This window comes from Leucoraja erinacea, chromosome 24, assembly GCF_028641065.1.
Source record: "Leucoraja erinacea ecotype New England chromosome 24, Leri_hhj_1, whole genome shotgun sequence".
In the NCBI taxonomy this organism is placed as follows: Eukaryota; Metazoa; Chordata; class Chondrichthyes; order Rajiformes; family Rajidae; genus Leucoraja; species Leucoraja erinaceus.
Window position 1 is genome coordinate 18,548,133 of NC_073400.1, and position 20,929 is coordinate 18,569,061.

Sequence of the window (20,929 nt, forward strand, 5' to 3'; positions counted from 1 at the left end):
TTCTCCCTGTGACCACATGGGTTTTCTCTGGGTGCTCCAGTTTCCTTCCACATCCCAAAGATGTGCGAATTTGTAGGTTAATTGGCCTCTGTAAATTGTCCCTAGTGTGTAGGGAGTGGATGAGAAAGTGTGACAACATAGACATTTGTGTGAAGGGGTGATCGTTGGTTAGCGTGGGCTCGGTGGGATGAAGGGCCTGGTACCATGCTGTATCTCAAACTAACGTAAACTAAAACGGCTTTACATTCACCTTTGGGAGTACTGTGGTTCGGATGATGTTCATTATTTTGGGAGATAATATTCTCCCAGCCTGGCTCCCCTCGATACGCCTCATCGTCCTCACTGTCAGAAGAATGGGTGGATGCATAAGATCCACTTTGGTCATCTTCCAGAGAAAGATCGCTGTCAGAATCTGAATCATGATCTGTTGTGAAAGAACAAACAATATTCCCATTAACATCCACCTTGCAATGAATCAAAGCATCAGTTTCAATGGAGGATTATGCTGCAGAACTATAAGCTCGTATGTGCTCTGAATAGATCTCACTGTGCCTCTATCAATTCACACAACTGGTTGGACAAAATTCTAGAGACCTAATGTCTTAAGTCGCTCCTGAAGACATATCTATTCTCCGTGGCCTTTGTAGACCAGTAAGGTGTTGAATTGTTTATTTACTTTATTTGCTTGGTTTTGCTGCGTGGTTCGTACTCGTGTTTTATGTATTTTAATTTATTGTTTGGATTTACGTATGTAATTTATGCGCCTCGTGTTAGCTGTATGTTCTGTTGTTCTGCCTGTTTTATGATGTCTTGCTTGTTTTCTTTTTTTCTGTACAGCACTTTGGTCAGCTTTGGTTGTTTTTTAAGGTGCTTAACAAATAAAGTTATTATTATTATTATTATTAATGTAACATTTTTACTCCATTGAACTAATGGCATGCTTGAAGTGCAGTGCCTGTTATCGGCAGCATAATGGCCCAGCCCCGGACTACTGGTGCTGTCTATATGGAGTTTGTACTGTCTGTGTGGAGTTTCCACATCTTCCCTGTGACTGTGTGGGCTTCCTCTGGGTGCTCCGATTTCCTCCCACATTCCAAAGACGTGTGGGTTTGTAGGTTAATCAGCTTCTGTAAATCGTCCCTAATGTGTAGGGTAGAACTAGCCTAAAACGGGTGATCGTTGGTCAGTGTGGACTGTGGGCCAAAAGGCCTGTTTCCACGCTGTATCTCTAAACTAAATTTATACACTACCAATACTCAGGTATTCGCTTTTTGCTCTAAGATAATTAAGAGTGGACTAACACATGTTCAGCATATGGTGATAAGTGCCTAGTCAGCGGGGGGGGAAATGTGTTTACCTGTTAGAAAAGATCAAAAAGTATAACTTCTTGCCGTGAAGATGTATCAACAACTCTTCAGCTTTGTTCTGAATTAGTACATCATATTCAGAATCGTAAAAACTCAAAAGCAAGCCCAAGGACTGAATGAGGCGGGAATCTAATTGAAAGCATGTCGTAGAGTTTGACTTGATTGCAATTATCTATAGTATTATCTGATCTGATTGGATAGCATGCAAAACAAAGCTTCTTAATGTACCTCGATACGCAAGTCAACAATAAACCTGAACATATACCTTTCCTATTCATAATTCATGAAGGGGAGCAAAATAAATAATTTGCATCAATCCCTTCCCTCCCCCCCAAACTAAAATTACCAGAGATATTGAAAATATGATCTCATTCCCAGTGTCAAGTATGTCCGATGGTATTCCAGTTCAAGACAGACACTTGCTTCAAGAATGGTGTGCTAATAATAATAATTAAAAAGCTTGCTATAACAGGACTTTGAGTTTTGATGCTTTAATTCAATATTCATTCTCCTGAAAGATTTACCAAACTACTGGATGAATATGGACGCAGGTCTTAAACTGTTCAGTGAAGGACATACAGAATGACAGATCTGAGCTCTTACCATCCGGGTTTGCCTTAATCTCGTGGAATAATGATGTGGCGTGGTCAGTGAGAGCAATGTGGGCTTGACTTGAACCACTGTTATTCAAGGCTGCTTCTTCCCTGAAGGAAATAGAATGATGTGTTAAGTACATGGTACATTAGCGCCTTAACATCGAACTTGGTCAATTCCGTGCGACTTAGTCAGAAATAATTTTCTTTATAAATTTCAGTCATACGATCAGGCAATGAATGGCCAATTACAATTGGGAGCAGCTTGGAAAACATCACCGGATCTCTGTTATTTTTGCAGTGGACATTTCAGGCGTGATTTAGTGACCGGTTTCCAGCGGCTGCAGAGAATTCTAACAATATGTTTCAAGTTGATTTAAGCATTGCCATTGTGTGACGTGAGTGACGTGCATGACAGGTATCGACCTCCCCACCGTCTAAGGGATCTACAGGAGACACTGCCTCAAAAGGGCAGCCAGTATCATCAGGGACCCACACCACCCTGGCCACACTCTCATTTCACTCGTGTCATCGGGAAGAAGATACAGGAGGCTGGAAAACCGTGACCTCCAGGTTCAAGAACAGCTTCTTCCCAACTGCACAATACTAACCTCAGCAACATGTGATCTTCAGTGGACTGTGTCTTTGGTTTTGCACTATATTACGAGTATCATGGCTATTAATTGTATGATTAATTATGGCATATTTATTTGTATGTTATAGCATTAAAAATGTCTTGCAATTAAGAATGTCATCTTTCTACTGATGGTACATATACCAAATAAGCATTCTTGACTAAAGTCTGAAGAAGGTTCCCTAAGCAAAACGTCACCGATCCATGTTCTCCAGAGGTGCTGCCCGACCTGCTGATTTACTCCAGCACTTTGTATCTATCTTTGGCAGTTCTTTGTTTCTACTACCCAATAGGTTCTTGATTAGGAAGGGCGTCAAAGCTCATGGGGAGAAGACAAGAGAATGAGGTAGAGAGGGAAAAATAAATCAGCAATGATCGAATCGAGTAGACTCGATGGGCCGAATGGCGTAATTCTGCTACTATGTTTTATGGTCTAATGATCTTATTATTTTATAAATTATATATAAAGACATCATTTTTAAGTTTATGGGCCTCATACAGCTGCAAGTAAGAATCTCTTTATTCTGTTGCCAGTACAGATGATAATTAAACAATTTTGACTTGACGCAGGTCTAAAAAGGATTTTCTGGCAACTGGCGATCCAGCACCTCCTTTAATTTATCCGGACAAAATCATGAGAGCACATTTGAAATTCCCTCCTAGAAGTTCCCCACCCCCCGCTCAGTGGTGGACCTGTATATAATAAACAAAAATGTACCACGTATTGTGTTCGCGGCCCTGTAAAGCTGCTCAAGTAAGCATTTCATTGCCCGTACAGTTGACAATAAAACACTTGACAGGGCTTTAAATCACAAGGGTAACATGACAGCAGAGAGAGTGTACCTCATAGCACTATTACCTGAGAACAAATGCTATGTAGCTGTTGTGGCTTTTCCCTGACCTTGAAGCATTGCTCACTGACCCAGTGGAGTCACCAAACGCTGATCGATACGTCCGCCCATCAATGTAGGTGTTATTGCCCAATGACTGTTTGAAACCAAAGAGACAATTAGCCATTAAGTAGAATTTCTTTAAAAAAAATAATTTAAACTATAGAGTCCGTTCTCACAGCGGTGAAGATCCAGGTTCGATCCTGACCTCTGATGCTGCCTGTATGGAGTTTGCACGTTCTCCCTGTGACCAAGTGGGGTTCCTCCAGGTGCTCCGGGTTCCTCCCCCAAGGCGGGTCTGTAGGTTAATTGGCCCTCTGGAAATTGCCTTTAGTGTGTAGGGAGTGGATGAGAAAGTGGGATAACATAGAACTATTATGTTAACTAGGGTGATCGATGGCCGGCGTGGACTCAATGGGCCGAAGGGCCTGTTTGCAGGCTGTATCTCTAATCTCTATAGCCATGTGCCAACGTTTGGCGTACCGGCACCTCAAAAAAGATAAACTTTATTATTTTGTTTTCCTGCCACATGGCAGGTATGTTTATTAATCACTTGTAGCTTTTTGTCCACAAAATAAGCACGGCTTCTAAGTATAACATACATAGCACCTGAAAAGATTCGAAAAGTTGACAATCTCAAGGAAATATGCAAATTTCCTGATGTATTATTTTGCAATACGTCATCTGATAGACGTTAAATGGTGAGGGAAGAAAACATTCTGACTTAGGAGGTAAATCTTATCAGAAATCTTGAAATGAAAAAAACACTCATTACTTCAGAAAAAAACATGAAAAAATAAGCTGTGATAACAACAGCCTCTTAACCAACTGATGCTCGCATAGATTCCTCAGATTTCAATTTTAGAATCTGGAGCTACAAGAAAATGTTAAGTTTGTAGCACCATCCCATCTCTGACTAAACTTTAGAGATACAGCGTGGAAACAGGCCCACCGAGTCCGCGCCACCCTAGACATTAGCATTATTCGTCAAATTAGAGACAATTTCCAATTTTACCAAAGCCAATTAACCTACAATCCTGTGGGAGGAAACCGGAGCACCCGGAGAAAATCTACGTGGTCAAAGGGAGAATGTACAAACTCCGTGCAGACAATATCCATAATCAGGATTGAACAGGGTCTCTGGAAGGCAGCAACTCTATCGCTGCACCACTGTGCTGCCCCGACTATGTAAATTGCATTTCTGTTCTAGGAAAAAACATCTTTTGTAGGAGAAAGTAAGGTTTTATTAAATCTTAGTTTGTGTCTTATCATTTCAGTAACAGAAAGTTACTACATTAAGGGAACATCAAGAAGAAAGTGCTACTAACTGAGGCGAGTGTTGATTTTGTTGTGACCACAGTATCATTGGAGTTCTTCTTACTGAATACATTCTTAAAGGCTTTCCTTACTTCCTTGTTGAGGATACAACGGAAGATAAAGATGAATGGACCCTGCAAGCAAGAAAAGTATTAGTACAAAGGAGCTACTGCCCACCAATTCAGAAATGACAGCCAGTGATTCACACATTCCTAACTTAACTCCAGTTCCTCATCATCCCTCCGCATTTCTTTGTGATGCGCTGCCTCAAAAAGGCAAGCAAATTCATCAAAGACCCACACCACCCTGACCACGCTCTCATCTCACTGCTAACATTGGGAAGATGGTATAGGAGCGTGAAAACCGTGGCCTCCAGGTTAAAGGACAGCTTCTTCCCAACAACCATCAGGCTCTTGAACACTGCACAACACTAACCTCAGCAAGTGTGATCTATAGACACTACAGATTTTGGTTTTGCACTATTATGTTTACTTAGCATTACAATTATTAATCATTTTTTTTAATATGTGTGTGCACATACATGCATATATATATATATACATGTATATGTACATATATATATATATATATATATATATATATATATATATGTGTGTGTGTGTGTGTGTGTGTGTGTGTGTGTGTGTGTGTGTGTGTGTGTGTGTGTGTGTGTGTGTGTGTGTGTGTGTGTGTGTGTGTGTGTGTGTGTGTGTGTGTGTGTGTGGGGGGGGGGGGTGAATATATACATGGGTGTATATATATATATATAAGCCTTTAAGAATATATATATAGTAGAAACAAAATGCTGGAGTAGCTCATCGGGACAGGCAGCATCTCTGGAGAGAAGGAATGGATGACGTTTCGGGTCAAGACCCTTCTTCAGACCTTACCCGAAACATCACCCATTCCTTCTCTCCAGAGATGCTGCCTGTCCCGCTGAGTTACTCCAGCATTTTGTGTCTATCTTCGATTTAAACCAGCATCAGCAGTTCTTTCCCATATATGCGTGTGTGTGTATACATATGCATGTATGTATATACACATACACACACACATATATATATATATTATATACACACACGCATATATATGCATACATACACGTGTTAAGCTGTAGCAAATAAGAATTTATTCGCTTTGTTGCCGTTACATAAAACAATTAAACACCCTTGACTCTTCACTCTTACCGCACTAAGTTGCTAATGGATATATTTTTTAAAAACAATGATAAAATAGCTAGGGGAAGTTAAAACAGAGCAGGAAGTGGACGGTAAATAAACTGTAATGTGGATTCCAAAGCTAATCACCTTGAGCCGGGATTGTAGGCGACTGAGGGTGGGGAAGGAGGGAGGGAGGGAGGGAGGGGGTTTACCTGGAGACAATTAAAACCAGCGAAGAGGTAGTGGAAGATGATGGTGTCACTGTTCACGGCAAGCAAGGCCAAGAGCCAGGTGGTGCTGACTAGCAGGAGCACCACAAACGCTGTACGCAGTCCCGATCTACCAAAACAATCAACACAAGCCTGTTACAACTATTCTGTAGGCAAGAGGATCCAAATTGACACCTACCTTACAACAAATGTAAAACTGAAACACTCACATACTAAAGCTTCATCTGTGCACATATAACATTCCCCACCCCCACCCTGTCCCCATCTTGCCCCCTTCCTCCAACCCAGTTGCTTTATCCGTTCCACGGTTCTCCACGTTGTTTCTTTTGAGATCACATTGGCTAGCTTGAGATCACTCCTTCCCTACCAGCCCCACCAGGGCACCTCCCTGCCTGAGGGTATTTATTGCTGCTGCTAATTGGGGGGAGGGACCAAGTTGATGAACACTGGAGCGAGGGAGAGTGCAGGCTCTAAAGGGAGGGAGGGTGAGGGGAGGGAGTGATAGAGGGCTGGAAGGAGGGAGTGAAGTCAAGGGTTCGGGATGGAGGGAGAGAAAGAAGTCCAGGTGTAGGTGAGAGGTTAATGTTTCCACATTAATACCAAGAAAATCTTATTTCAAGAAATGCATCTTTGCTCTATCTCAGAATACCTACACAGTCCCCCTTCAGAAAGGCTCTATCTCAGAATACCTACACAGTCCCCCTTCAGAAAGGCTCTATCTCAGAATACCTACACAGTCCCCTTCTTCTCAAAACCTTGATGCCTCGGTCTGCAGGAAGCTTTGGTGGACAGAATGTACAGGAAAACATTCATCTGCAAGACAGAAAATACAAAGTTTGCAACACACGAGTAACATTTGGGCCAATACCCACTACTCTTCCCCATTTCATAATTCCTTTCAAATGTGTATCTAAAACACCACTTTAGAGTAATCGGCTTGTACTCGCTAGAATTTAGGAGATTGAGGGGGGATTTTATAGAAATTTACAAAATTCTTAAGGGGTTGGACAGGCTAGATGCAGGAAGATTTTTCCCGATGTTGGGAAAGTCCAGGACAAGGGGACACAGTTTAAGGATAAAGGGGAAATCCTTTGGGACCGAGATGAAAAAAAGCATTTTGCACACAGAAAGTGGTGAATCTCTGGAACTCTCTGCCACAGAAGGTAGTTGAGGCCAGTTCATTGGCTATATTTAAGAGGGAGTTAGATGTGGCCCTTGTGGCTAAAGGGATCAGGGGGTACCAAGAAGGCAGGTACGGGATACCGAGTTGGATGATCAGCCATGATCATATTGAATGGCGGTGCAGGCTCGAAGGGCCGAATGGCCTATTCCTGCATCTATGTTTCTATGTTTCTATCATTGTTAAGTCTGATATGAAGGCCGAATTTAACGTAAGTACTCAAAATGCAGTAAAAAGGAATTGCATATGCTGATTTACCAAAGAAAGACACAAAGTGCTGGAGTGACTCAGCGGGTCAGGCAGCATCTCTGTTGAACATGGATATGTGATGTTTCGGGTCAGGACCCTTCTTCAAACTGACGGGTTTGTAGGTTAACTGGCCGTCTGTAAATTGCCCTCTAGTGTGTAGGGAGTGGATGAGAAAGTGGGATAACATAGAGAACTGGTGTGAGCGCGTGATCGGCATGGACTCTGGTTACCTATGACCAAAGTGGCAAACTTACAGAGACTGCAGCAGAGATGGGCCCAGCAAAGCTCCAGATCAACGTGTCGTAGATGGAGAGCCAGCAGAAGTCCGGATTACCATATCCTTCCGGATCAAGGCCAACCGCCAAACCTGCAAGAGGGGTCAGAATCCAGGAGGAGATGTTATAATGTAACAGTTAAAATCAGAGAGCTTTACTCTGCAACACAAAGTGCTGGAAGAACTCAGCGGGTCAGGCAGCATCTGCGGAAGGAATGGCCAGACGACAATTTGAGTAGGGAACATTCTTCAGACTGATTTAGTAATGGGGGTGGGGGAGGGGTAGGGAAGCTGGAAAAGGGAGGTGCGGGCGGACAAAGACTGGTGAGTGTTAGGTGGATACAGGTGAGGGGGAGTGACTGGTAGATGAGTGGAGTAAGTGACAAAGGCTAGAGGTAAAAAGGAGACAAAAGGGTGTCAGACATAGGGTGTCAGTTTAATGTAAAGTCGTCGGTGGGGGTGTGGGTGGAAGTGAAATTGCTTGAAATTGGAATTCCTTCTTCACACCGAGGGTCGTGAACCGAAACACTGTCAATCCATTCCCTCCACAGACACCTCCTGACCCGGTGAGTTCCTCCAGCATTTTGTGCTCTGCTCTAGTTTCCACAATATCTCTCCGGCAGCGATGTTGTCTTTGCGGATTTACTGTGGATTTGGTGGGACACACAGAGGTTCCACGCTCTGTTATTGACAATGGGTTCAGGGGAAAAACCATAGTTAGAACCACAATAAGATTTAGCTGTGTCATATATGTGGTTCTTGGATAAAAGAGGTTGTGGTGATGAGTAAGTGGGGATGTGGGGGTGGCTATGAGTGACACATACATGTGGCAAGAAAATATATTATTATGTTTTTTTTGCGTACACAGAAAGAAATTCACCGTTTATTTCCGAAATTCTGTAAAGAAGAAATACCTGTGATGAAGGCGGGGACTCCCCAGCCGATCATGTAGTAGAACCTCATGGGGCCGTAGTTGATGTCACGGACTTCGGTCAACATGCGGTAGATGTGCAGGCCCTCCAGTAGCATCCAGGCAAAGGTGCACATGTAGAAGAAGTGGAGCAGGATGGCAATGACAGTGCAGACAAACTGTGGACAACAAGAGCATTGCTCAGCGGCAGTGCTGGAGGAGCGGCCCAGTGCCCGGAGTTCACGGCGCACGCACAAACACGTCACGTGCACACTCAAATCACTGTTGAGAGCTCTTCGCTCTGAACAAGTGGGTCCCGGCCCGAAACGTCACCATGCCTACTATATTCTGTTGTGCTGAAGCAAAGTAAGAATTTCATTGTCGTATCTGGGACACATGACAATAAACTCTCTTGAATCCAAAGATAGGCACAAAGTGCTGGAGAAATTCAGCGGGTCAGGCAGCAGCACTGGAGAAGTCACCCATGCTTTTTCTCCAGCGATGCAGCCTGACCCGCTGAGTTACCCCAGCACTTTGCGTTGATCTTTGGTCTCAACCAGCATCTGCAGTTCCTTGTTATTATATTACATCGTCTCTCCACATTCTCTCGAGACGCTGCTTGGACCCGCTGAGTTACTCCAGCATGCTGGACCTATCATTGGTATAAACCAACATCTACTGATTCCTTGTTATTCCATCCTTCCTCATTCTTCCAGCATACACCTCAGCTCCAAGCTCTGGCAGAATCGCTTTCCCTTTTCATACACTTGTGCTCACTGGCTCAACTGCTGCAAGCTCCACATCTGTAGACTGTACAAATGTGTGAAGCAAGAACCCCATACAAAGAGGGAACCAAGCCCTCATCCCTGAGATTAAGTCTTGTTTTTATCAACTGTACTGGCTTGGGCATTCCAGGTTATGTTTTCATAAACCTTTTCCTTAACTGTCCATAAATATTATTCCCTTTAGTTGAGTTTAGAGATAGAGCGTGGAAACGCAGCCTCCAGCCCACCGTGTCCGTGCCAACCAACAATCACCCCGTACACAAACACTATCCTACACACACACTAGGGACAATTTACAATCTTTTCCGAAGCCAATTAACCTACAAACCTTCACATCTTAGGACTGTGGGAGGAAACCGGAGCACCCGGCCGGAGAAAACCCACACGGTCACGGGGAGAACATGCAAACTCTGTACAGACAGCACCCGTAGGCAGAATCAAACCCGGGTCTCTGGCGCTGTGATGCAGCAGCATTAACGCTGCAACACTGTGCACCCCGACTATTTAAATTGAATTTCTGTTACAAGAATGCAATTCTGGGAAAAACATGTATTGTCTGTTGACTGGAGGTGCTCTTTGAAATATTCTGGTCTTTTCTTACATATAGCAATATATAAAACAATGAATTTAATCTAAATAGGGAAATATGACTGAAAATTCCTTTTGCGTTCAACAGATGCAAATAAAAACTGCCTCTAATGGCTGTTGTTGATCAGCCACGCCACCAGAGGGCCACATTGCACAAGTTCAAAGATTTCTAAAGCACAAAACCAGAAGGCAAACTAATGCCAAATAAATGTAATGATTCACCAAACATGATCGGGTTTCTGAACGGTCCTTCCATAGGCAAGGGTACTGTCTGATTCACCTCGAAGGTAGACACAAAATGCTGGAGTAACTCAGCGGGACAAGCAGCATCTCTGGAGGGAAGAAATAGGTGACGTTTCGGGTCGAGGCCCTTCTGAGTTACTCCAGCATTTTGTGTCTACCTTCAGTCTAAACCAGCATCTGCAGTTCATTTCTACACATCTGATTCACCTCAACCCCATAGTGGACATTGGACTTTGTCTCTGGAACTGATGCGCTGCAATGCTGGAAACTATATTCTGCACTCTGTATCTTCCTCTTTGCTCTGTCTACTGAAATGCTTGGTATAAATGTAAAATTGTCTTGAGTGTATGTGGAATAGTGTTAATGTGCTGGTCGGCACGCACTCAGTGGGCCGAAGGGCCTGTTTCGGCGCTGTATCTCTCAACTAAACTAAACATTGAAGCCTAGGAACTGAACCGGGGAGTCGGTGCTGTACAGTGCATTTAGTGTCTCTTGACTGGAGAAACATTTCTTGGCAATTGGTCACACAGGAAGAAAATTGAACACGGGGAAGAGCTCAGTGGGTCAGGCAGCCTCTGCAGAAGCAAAAGGTGCATCTCATATACCTTTTGCCTCCACAGATGCTGCCTGACCCTCTGAGTTCCTCCAGCATTTTGAGTTCATAAGTTCATGTTATAGGAGCAGAATTATTATCAGACATTTCAAATCAGGATCCTTCTTCAGGAGGGGTGTGAGCCCAAACATCATCTGTCCACTCCCACAACAGATGCTGCCTGACCATTTGAGTTCATCTAGCACTTCATATTTAGTTCAGAGAGAACGTACAAACTCCGTATGGGCAGCGCCCACGGTCAGGATCGAACCCGGGTCTCCGGTGATGTAAGGCAGCAGCTCTATCGCTGTGGCACTGTGCCTGCGGAGTCAGGCAGCGCAGAAACAGGCCGCTCGGGCCAACTCATCTATGCCGACCACAGTGCCCCATCTAAGCTGGACCCGTCGGCAAATGTGCCTGCGATTGGCGGTCACCAGAGTGGCTGACCGTTGATGGTACTAACCGCGTTGTCCGCCTGGTTGATGCCAAGGAGGAAGATGAGCTCGGACATGAAGAGTGCCACCACCATGTTCTTGCTGATGCTATGCTGGTTCGAGTGAAGGGAGCGGAGCACGAGGAGCAGGAGGAAGGAGAAGAGCAGGGACCCCAGAGTCACGCCCACCGTGGAGTAGGTGACCAGCTTCAGCGGCAGGATCTCTCCGTTCTGTGGGAATGTTGCAGAAACAGGAATGTAAGACAGAAGCAAAATAGTTAACGGTGAGCACAGTGGCGCAGTGGTAGAGTTGCGTGTGTCCAGAGATCCTGATTTCAAGTGTTTTGTGTGTGTGGAATTTGCACATTCTTGGAAACACACAACAGTCCCTACAGTGAAGATATGGATCACAAACATGTCCGAGGTACTACATTTGGAAAACATTAGGCAAATACCAGATCAATTTCTCAAAACATGGACACCCTTCACTGAATTCTTACAAGAATAGCATGGTGCAACACAAATTTAAACTTAAATCCGATGCCGGGTTGGGTGAGGTGGGCGGGGGAGACGAGGGGCAAGGTATATCTCCACCTTTCTTTTCTCTTTTCTTATTTCTATATCTTTCAGCCACACTACTTTGGTAGTTTAGGGTACTTTCTTTTGTTATTTTTCGATCTATCTTTTCACTTTTCACTTTATACCATTCTTGTTCTCTCTTTCTTTTCTTTTTTCATTTTCAGGTTATAAGGTTAAACATGAAGCTGTACAATAATTGTATAATTTTAGATGCCGAATGTTTTAACTTTGTACAATTGCTTCTAATAATTTTTTTAAAAATAAATAAATAAATAATGAGTTTGCATATTCTCTCTGTGACCGCGTGGGTTTCCAACGGGTGCTCCGGTTTCTTTACTTTAGACATACAGTGTGGCAACAGGCCCTTCGGCCCACCGAGTCCACGCCGAACAGTAATCGTCCCATGCATCTGTACTATCCTATCCTGCACACCAAGGGACAATTTACAATTTTCACTAAATCAATTAAGCTACAAACTTGTATGTCTTTGGGGTGTGGGAGGAAACCGGAGCACCCGGAGAAATCCCACACAGTCACGGGGAGTACGTACAAACTCTGTGCAGACAGCACCCATAGTCAGGATTGAACGTGGGTCACTGGCACTGTAAGGCAGCAACTCTATCACTGCGCCACCCTTATGTGGAACACCAAGCAATCCTTGGCATCATTCAGAGTAAAATTGTTGTGCTGGAGGCTTATTGCACTAAAATACGTTGGCCAATGAGTTTAGCATTGCTGCTCGTGGGAGCTGGTGAATTGGCAGCTGTATTTACCTTCAATACAACAATGACCACACTTCAAAGTGTTTTGTCAGGTGTGAGGTTATGAAAACCTCCGTACAAATGTAAATTATTTCTTTCCCTGGCTTTAGCTTTCATTATATATGCTTCAAGTCCTTAAAACTAATGCTGTTTAATTGGTTCCTTATTAAACCCATTTTTATTTTCCCCTTTTTTTATTCTTCGGGTTGCCTGAACTATTATTGGCTTCAAGGCTTCACTGGAGTTTGTCAAAGAAACAAAGTCTCGCTATACTCGAGTAACCTCTTCAAATCACAAAGCTACGTAAACAAAACTCACCAGAGGGCTCTATCGATTTTAATTTAAATGGTAATGTTATGGAAATAAGCATGCAATCTTCTTACAAGAATCAAAATGCCGTGTCAACGATAATAGAGTGTAGAACAAGGGTTCCCAACCTTGGGTAAATTTACCACCAGGGGGTAAATTTCGCCTACCCAGGGGGTAAATTTGTTGATTCTGGATTTGTACATATATTTTCTCATTGACTGACTGTGTTTGGTTCAGGTATACCGGTCGGTATCTGTTCATCATTAGTTGTTCATAAATAAGTGAAATGACACTGTTATTTGCTATTAAAGTTGCCTGGGGTAAACGGGAACAAAAAGGTTGGGAACCCCTGGCATAGAATGTAGCGCAGGAACAGGCCCTTCAGCCCACATTGTCCGTGCCGAACATGATGCCGAACAGTTAAACTAATCTCCTCTGCCTGCACGTATATCCCTCCATTCCCTGCATGTCCAATGTGCCTACTGAAAGCCTCTTAAATGCCACAATCGTATCTTCCTCCATCACCACTCCTGGCAGTGCATTCCAGGAACCCAACACCGTGTAAAAAAACTTAAGATATATGAGAACTATTTCACTCTAAACTTGCCCGGCACATCTCCTTTACACTTTGCCCCATTCCCCCTTACAGCTGTGCGTTATAGCATTTCATTTTTCCACACTAGTAAAAAAGTTCTGACTGTCTACCCTATCTATGCCTCTCATAATTTCATATACCTATCAGGTCTCCCCTCAACCTCTGACATAGCAGAGAAAAACAATCCAGGTCTGTCCAACCTCTCCCTGTAGCTAATACCCCCAAATCCAGGCATCATAGTGGTAAACCATTACTGAAAGGGTATTCTGAGATGATAATGGATACTGGCACAATGCAGGTAGGATGTGTGCATCAGAATGTCAAGTGAGGAAGGCACATCCCTCAATAAGATGTCATAGTCACATATAGTGTGGAAACAGGCCCTTTGGCCCAACTTGCCCACACTGGCTAACATGCCCCATCTACACTAGTCCCACTTGCCCACTTTTGACCCATATGCCTCTAAACCTATCCCATCCACGTACCTGTCCAAATCTCTCTTCAAAGTTATGAAAGTAACTGCCACAACTACCTTCTCCGGCAGCTCAGTCCATATACCCATCGCCCTTTGTGTAAAATAGTTAAAATAACCTGAAGGCTCTTCGGACGGTGGGACAGGCTGGAGACGTCGGGCACGAGGAGCGAGGGCTGGTAGGAGGGTGAACCTGCGTAATACATCCAGCGCATTTACGGTCGGCTGCAGGAGGCGCCCCCTCCCAGGACAAAAGTTGGCCGAGCGAGAAGAGGAAAGGGACGTTGGCTCACGAGAACTGCTCCAGTACATCGAGCACGCGGGCGGACCGGACTTTGGACATGGAGGCACCCACATGTGTTATGTATGCAAGAGGAATTTCACTGTGCAGTTGCATATGTGACAAAGAAAACAGTGTTGAACCCCCATCCTCCTGCGCTCCAATACCAGGTCTACACACAAGGGCAGTGACGTACCTCTCGTCTGGAGATGTCCATGAGGACAGCGAAGCTGGTCATATGGTGGCACTGGCAGCTGATGTGGCTCGCATTGCGGAAGATTAATTCACATCCCTTCGACGACCAACCGCCCGACACACCGAGTCTGTGCCGGCACCGGCCCGGAAACGAGAAATGGCCCATTAAACAAACAAGCAACACCTACACAGTAAACCCTTGTTATATCGGACCACAGAGGGAGGGGAATCATGTCCGACATTCGCCACATTCACCCTACCTCCACCACCCGCCGCCTTCACCATCTCCTCCCTCCACCTTCACGTTGCTCTCCCCCTCCACTCACTCCACCTTTACCCTCCCCTCCATTCCTTCACTCTCCTCCTCTCCCCAAACCAGTATCCCTCAACCCCCTTTTTTTCACCAAAATTATCAGTGGCGCAGCGGTAGAGTTGCTTCCTCACAGCGCTAGAGGCACGTGTTCGATTCTGACTACCGGTGCATGTCCGTATGGAGTTTGAACGTTCTCTCAGCGAACACGTGGGTTTTCTCCAGGTGCTCTGGTTTCCCACAACACTCCAAAGATGTGCTGGTTTGTAAGATAATTGACTTCTGTAAAAATTGTCCTTAGTGTGTAGGATAGAACTGGTGTGCGGGTGGTCGCAGGTCAGCATGGACTCGGTGGGCCGAAGGGCCTGTTTCCACTCTGCATCTCTAAACGAAACTACCCATCGATTCAGATTGGTAAATGGCTGGAAGCCCTCCACACAAGTATGAAGATATGACCAGCTAACAGCTAATGGCGTTCGACAGGACTGTCCCTGACCTTCCTGGACGCATGTGCCTCAGTTACCGGGTCAGTGCATCATCAAAGGGGCTTGTAATGGAAAATTCCAATTTTTGATTTTTGACGTCTGATTCCATAAAATCAAACCCAAGACAGAAAAGATTTATTTTATCAGACTGAAATACTTCACAGAGCGCCCGTTGTGGGACAAGAATGGAGCTGGGGTTATCGTGACACAAGATTAAAAAGAAAATCAATCTGTCTGCAGCGTTTGGATACATCCATCATTCCGACATAAGGCGAGGCTGACCACAGGTTTGCTGCCATATATCACAGCTCTTATTGAACTACCTAAGCACCCAGTAATGTTCTGGTGCAGACATATTTTAGATAATATGCAATCATTTCCTCAATACATTCGAGTACAAGAAATAACAATGGCGCAGCGGGTAGAGCTGCTGCCTCACAGCGCCAGAGGCCCGGGTTCGATCCCGACCTTGGGTGCTGTCGGCGTGGAGTTTGCATGCTCACCCCGTGACTGCGTGGGTTTCCTCCCTCAATACAAAAAGGTTAATTTGTAGGTTAATTGGCCTCTGTAAATTGCCTCTAGTGTGTAGAGAGCGGATGCAAAAGGTGGATAACTTTGAACTAGTGTGAATGGTCAATGGTCAGTGTGGACTCGATGGGCTGAAGGGCCTGTTTCTTTGCTCTGGAGAACATGGATAAGTGATAAGCGATTGTGCTGGAATGATGATAGGAAATGATGGATCCAATATCGGAGAACATGATGATGATAATGGTGATACTTTATTGGATAAAGATGAGGTCTGAAGAAGTTTTGACCCCAAATGTCACCTATCGATATTGTTCGGAGATCTGCCTGACCTGCTGAGTTACTCCAGCATTTACGTGGTCCTTTTTTGTAAACCAGCATCTTCGGTTCCTGGGAGAAAAAGGACAGGTGATGTTTCCGGTCGGGACCCTTCTTCAGACCCGACCCAAAATGGTGCCCATCTTTTTTTCTCCATGGATGCTGCCTGACCCATTGAGTAACTCCAGCACGTTGTGTCTATCTATCTAAACCAACATCTGCAGTTCCCTTCTATACTGCTCTTGTTCCTTGTCTGTGCAACCAACGAGTAAGGTCTTACGGGATGGAGTGGTTCCAGAAGACGCAGATGGGCTTGGTCCTCTCCTCGGTGTGGAAGAGCCGGTACTGCACTCTGATGGGCTTCTCCAGTTGGTGTTGCAGCAACTCATCGTGGTCGTGGACGGCCACAGTAACGACAGGGCTGTTGATCACTGGCCGCTTTGGCACCCTGCGGCAGAAAGCATTCACATCATCCTCACAGTTTAAGGATAAGGGGGAAGTCTTTTAGGACGGAGATGAGAAAATAATTTTTCACACATAGAGTGGTGAATCTGTGGGATTCTCTGCCGCAGAAGGTAGTTGAGGCCAGTTCATTGGCTACATTTAAGAGGGAGTTAGATGTGGCCCTTGTGGCTAAAGGGATCAGGGGGTATGGAGAGAAGGCTACTGGATACTGAGATACTGGAACAGGATACTGAGTTGGATGAGCAGCCATGATCATATTGAATGGTGGTGCAGGCTCGAAGGGCCAAATGGCCTACTCCTGCACCTATTTTCTATATTTCTATCCCCACGCAGAAGCCTAACCAACAAGTGACTTCCATACGGTCATGGAGTCATCCATCGTGACCAAGATGCCCCATCGACACTGGTCCCATTTGCTCGCATTTGGCCCATATCCTTCCAAACACTTGTATTTGGAATCCATGTACCTATCCATCGCCAGGGGTGGTGAAGGAGGAACATACAACAGAGGCTTTTAGGAGGCTTGTAGATGGGTGCATGGAGATGCAGATAATGGAGGGGTATGGATTCATTGTAGGCACAGGAGATTAGATTATCCTGGCATCATGTTCGGCATGCACATTGTGGGCCGATGGGCTTGTTCCCGTGCTGCTCTATACTTGTTGGGCAATTGTGAGGATTAGGATTTTACCTGAGACTCCTTTTGTCAGGATCATACTGTTCTGGTAGAAGTTCTCCCAGTGACCAGTAGATGATGATGCTGACTATGGCATCTTCTTCAATCGGATCTGGATGTCGTCTCTTTCTGTTCAAGGGCGTGCTCTCCTCTTCAGGAGAGGGGGTTGGCACTTTCGTGCTCTCTGGGAGGCAACACGAACAAAACAAGCTTTGTGCTTCCATAAAACCACTCATAACACCCGTCAACAAATACTGAGTCAGAAATACACTGCAGATGCTGGATTCTGGCTGGTGGAGCTCATCAGGCCAGGTAGCATCTGTGTGGGGGGGAGAGTGGACAGACAACATTTCGGGTTGGGACTCTTCTTCAAGAAGACGGGACTGTTTTGAGCCTGAAGAAGGCTCCTGTCCGAAAACCCTACTTCAGACTGAATATTGACCAGAGAAGCCAACTGTCTATTCCCTCCACTAATGCTACCTGATCCTTAGAGTTCCTCCAGAACTTTGTGTTTTGTTCAGGAATCCAGCATCTGCAGTTCCTTATGTCTTAAGATGACACATTGATTGAACCACCCTATCTGTGCTTTAAACAGCCTGGGTTTCTAATGTGCGCTGTTAATTTTTTTAATTTTTTTATTTATTTGTTAGAAGTACAATACAGTGGCACAAAAATGATATTAACATATTACATTCTCTGTATAACTTCCTTTTTTCTTTTTTTTTAAAAGAGAAAAGCAAGAAGAGAAAAAGGAAAAAGAGGTTGTAGAATGTGAAGGATAGACTAGTGAGCGTGAGTGAGACAGATAAAGAAAATAGTGAAGAAAAGAAATAAGTGAAGAGGGTAAGCAGGAGGGAGTTTATTCAATTGCCACAAGGAGATGAATTTTTTTATATTCCGAATCGTCTTTCACCCATACCTGAAACTTTTAATTTTCTCGATACTATGGCACCACATGAGCCCAAGAGATCAATAAATGGGGACCAACTCATTAAGAATTGGTCTTGTTTGTCTATTAGGAGGAGTCTCATTTCTTCCAAATGTGCTGTGTCCAATATATTACTGATCCACATTTTAAATGTTGGTATATTACCATTTTTCCAAAATTTAAGTATGAGTTTTTTTGCTATTATTAACCCATAATTGAAAAATGAGTTTTGGTGTGTATTTAATTTGATCCCATCTCCACTTACTCCAAATATAATCATTTCTGTATTGGGTTCCATTTTTTATCTTCAATAGCTTTGAGAATATATCAAATATGTCACACCAAAATGTATAAAGTTTTGTACATGAAACAAATGAGTGTGTATGTGCGCTGTTAATTAATAACAGAAATTTAAAACTGGCTCTCGATCAAAAAGATAATATTACATTGAATATTAGATACCCGAGTCAGAAAGGGAGCACATCAATTCCATTTTACACGTATTAGACAGTGTAGGTTTAAGTTTAATTTCATTCAGAGATACAGCAAGGAACCAGGCCCTTCAGCCCTCCGGGTCCGTGCCAACCAGTGATCCCCGTACACTAGCACTACCTTACACCAGGGACAATTTACAATTTTTACCAAAAATTAACATACAAACAGACACATCTTCGGAGTGTGGGAGGAGATCGGAGCACCCGGAGAAAGCCCATGCGGTCACAGTGAGACCTTACAAACTCTGTACAGACGGCACCCAGGGTCAGGATCGAACCCAGGTCTCGGGCGTTGTAAGGCAGCAACTCTACCGCCACGTCACTGTGTCACCTCAGGTCAAAATCTGACCCGACTTCACCGCACGTGCGTTCCTGCGTTGTGCGACAGTATTCCTACCTTTGATTTCTGCCGGTGTGAAGATCGACTCGGGAAGGATTGCAATTGTTTCCAAATCCCGCGGTTTCTCTCCTCGGATGAAGTCGTAGCGTGGGAGCTTCACTCCGGAGAAGTTCGTTTTGTGAAGGCGATCAACCGAAATCACTGGGTAAAATTGCTTCTGTTAGTCTGAGAACCAGCACATGTATCATCTACAGCCTTGTTGCTGACTGGAAAGCATGCAGCAGAAAAGCTTTTCACTGTACCTCAGTACACGTGACAATAATAAACTCAACTCTACGGAACAGAACTAAACTTTCAATAGTTAATCTTGGTATGAATGTTGAATTCGCCAATTTCAAGTAACATCCCCCCCACCCCCTGCTCATTCGACTTTGTCTGTAGAATTGGAGTGCTACAATGCTGATAACTATATTCTGCACTCTGTATCTTCCCCCTTGCTCTACCTGTTGTACTTGAGTTTGACTTGGTTTTATTTCTGTATAATATTACCTCATCTGATCGGATGGCATGTGAAGTATTTCACGATACCTCGACACACGTGACCGTGATAATTTGCGCTTGGTTCCAGTATCTGCAGTTCTTTCGGGTTTTTTTAAGCAAAAATGGTTGGAAACAGGCCCTTCAGCCCACTGAGTCTATGCTGACCATCAATCACTCGTTCTCATTAGTTCTATGTTATCGCACTTTTTTATCGTCCATACACACCAGGGGCAATTTACAGAGGGCCAATAAACCTATAAATATGCATGTCCATGGGATGTGGGATGAAACCGGAGCACCTGCGGTCGCAGGGAGAAGGTGCATGTTCCACACACACACACACACACACACACACACACACACACCCACACACACACACACACACACACACACACACACACATATGGTACCCGAGGTCAGGATCAAACCCGGGTCTCTGGCGCTGTGAGGCAGTGGCTCTACCAACTGTGCCACTGTGCCGCCCACAGATCTTGGTGTCTCCGAATGTTACCGTCTCAAGGTTGCCCCTAGTGCTACTGGGTTCCTCACCGATGTTTGGGGTGACGATGGTGAAGGGGCTGAGGTAGGTCTTCCTCATGTTCTGAGCCAGCGCACTTGCGTAATCTTCATAGTGTTTGAGCAGGTGAGCAGCCCCACCATCCGTCTGTTGAATGAGATCCCAGTGCTTCTTGTTACTCGCATCAAGAATCGAGCTTCCAACCTTAATAAGGTTCTGAAAAACAACAGATAGTCCTCCTGATTACATTTTATCTCTGTTTGTTTCGTTGTCACCTTCCCCTAGCTAACAATGATCTATTCTACATTGACCTTTAGTTTCATTCCCTTTGATGTCTCATTTTCACACCTTGCCCTCCCATATCTCTGTGTCTCCCTCTACAGGTGTCAGAGATTATGGGGAGGAGGGTGGAAAATGGGGTTAGGAGGCTTGATGGGCCGAATGGTCTAATTCTGCTCCAATCACTAATGATCTTATGATCCCCTGAATCTCAGTCTGAAGAAAGGTCTCGGCCCGAAATATTACCCATTCCTTGTATCCAGAGATGCTGCCTAGCCCCCTGAGTAACTCCAGCATTTTGTGTCTATCTTCAGAGTAATATATTTGTTTAAGAAGGAACTGCAGAGGTTCAAAGGTAGACAAAAATGCTGGAGAAACTCAGCGGGCGAGGCAGCATCTATGGAGTGAAGGAAATA

At 44.5% G+C, this 20,929-nt stretch overlaps 1 protein-coding gene across 4 annotated transcripts in view; it reads right to left on the bottom strand.

The window, feature by feature from the left end:
• The window catches only part of celsr2 (cadherin, EGF LAG seven-pass G-type receptor 2), a 177,077-nt gene that overhangs the window by 5,626 nt on the left and 150,522 nt on the right, over window positions 1–20,929 (bottom strand). For all 4 annotated transcript variants that reach the window (XM_055654629.1, XM_055654627.1, XM_055654628.1 and 1 more), the window contains exons 19-32: window positions 20,267–20,450; window positions 19,235–19,378; window positions 17,431–17,599; window positions 16,555–16,722; window positions 14,638–14,764; window positions 11,476–11,676; window positions 8,809–8,983; window positions 7,875–7,987; window positions 6,925–7,004; window positions 6,174–6,300; window positions 4,813–4,935; window positions 3,454–3,581; window positions 1,971–2,071; window positions 251–424 (exon numbers count right to left, since the gene is read on the bottom strand). In XM_055654629.1, the coding sequence (XP_055510604.1) occupies window positions 251–424; window positions 1,971–2,071; window positions 3,454–3,581; window positions 4,813–4,935; window positions 6,174–6,300; window positions 6,925–7,004; window positions 7,875–7,987; window positions 8,809–8,983; window positions 11,476–11,676; window positions 14,638–14,764; window positions 16,555–16,722; window positions 17,431–17,599; window positions 19,235–19,378; window positions 20,267–20,450 (2,014 nt within the window). The remainder of the gene's footprint in view (window positions 1–250; window positions 425–1,970; window positions 2,072–3,453; window positions 3,582–4,812; window positions 4,936–6,173; window positions 6,301–6,924; window positions 7,005–7,874; window positions 7,988–8,808; window positions 8,984–11,475; window positions 11,677–14,637; window positions 14,765–16,554; window positions 16,723–17,430; window positions 17,600–19,234; window positions 19,379–20,266; window positions 20,451–20,929) is intronic.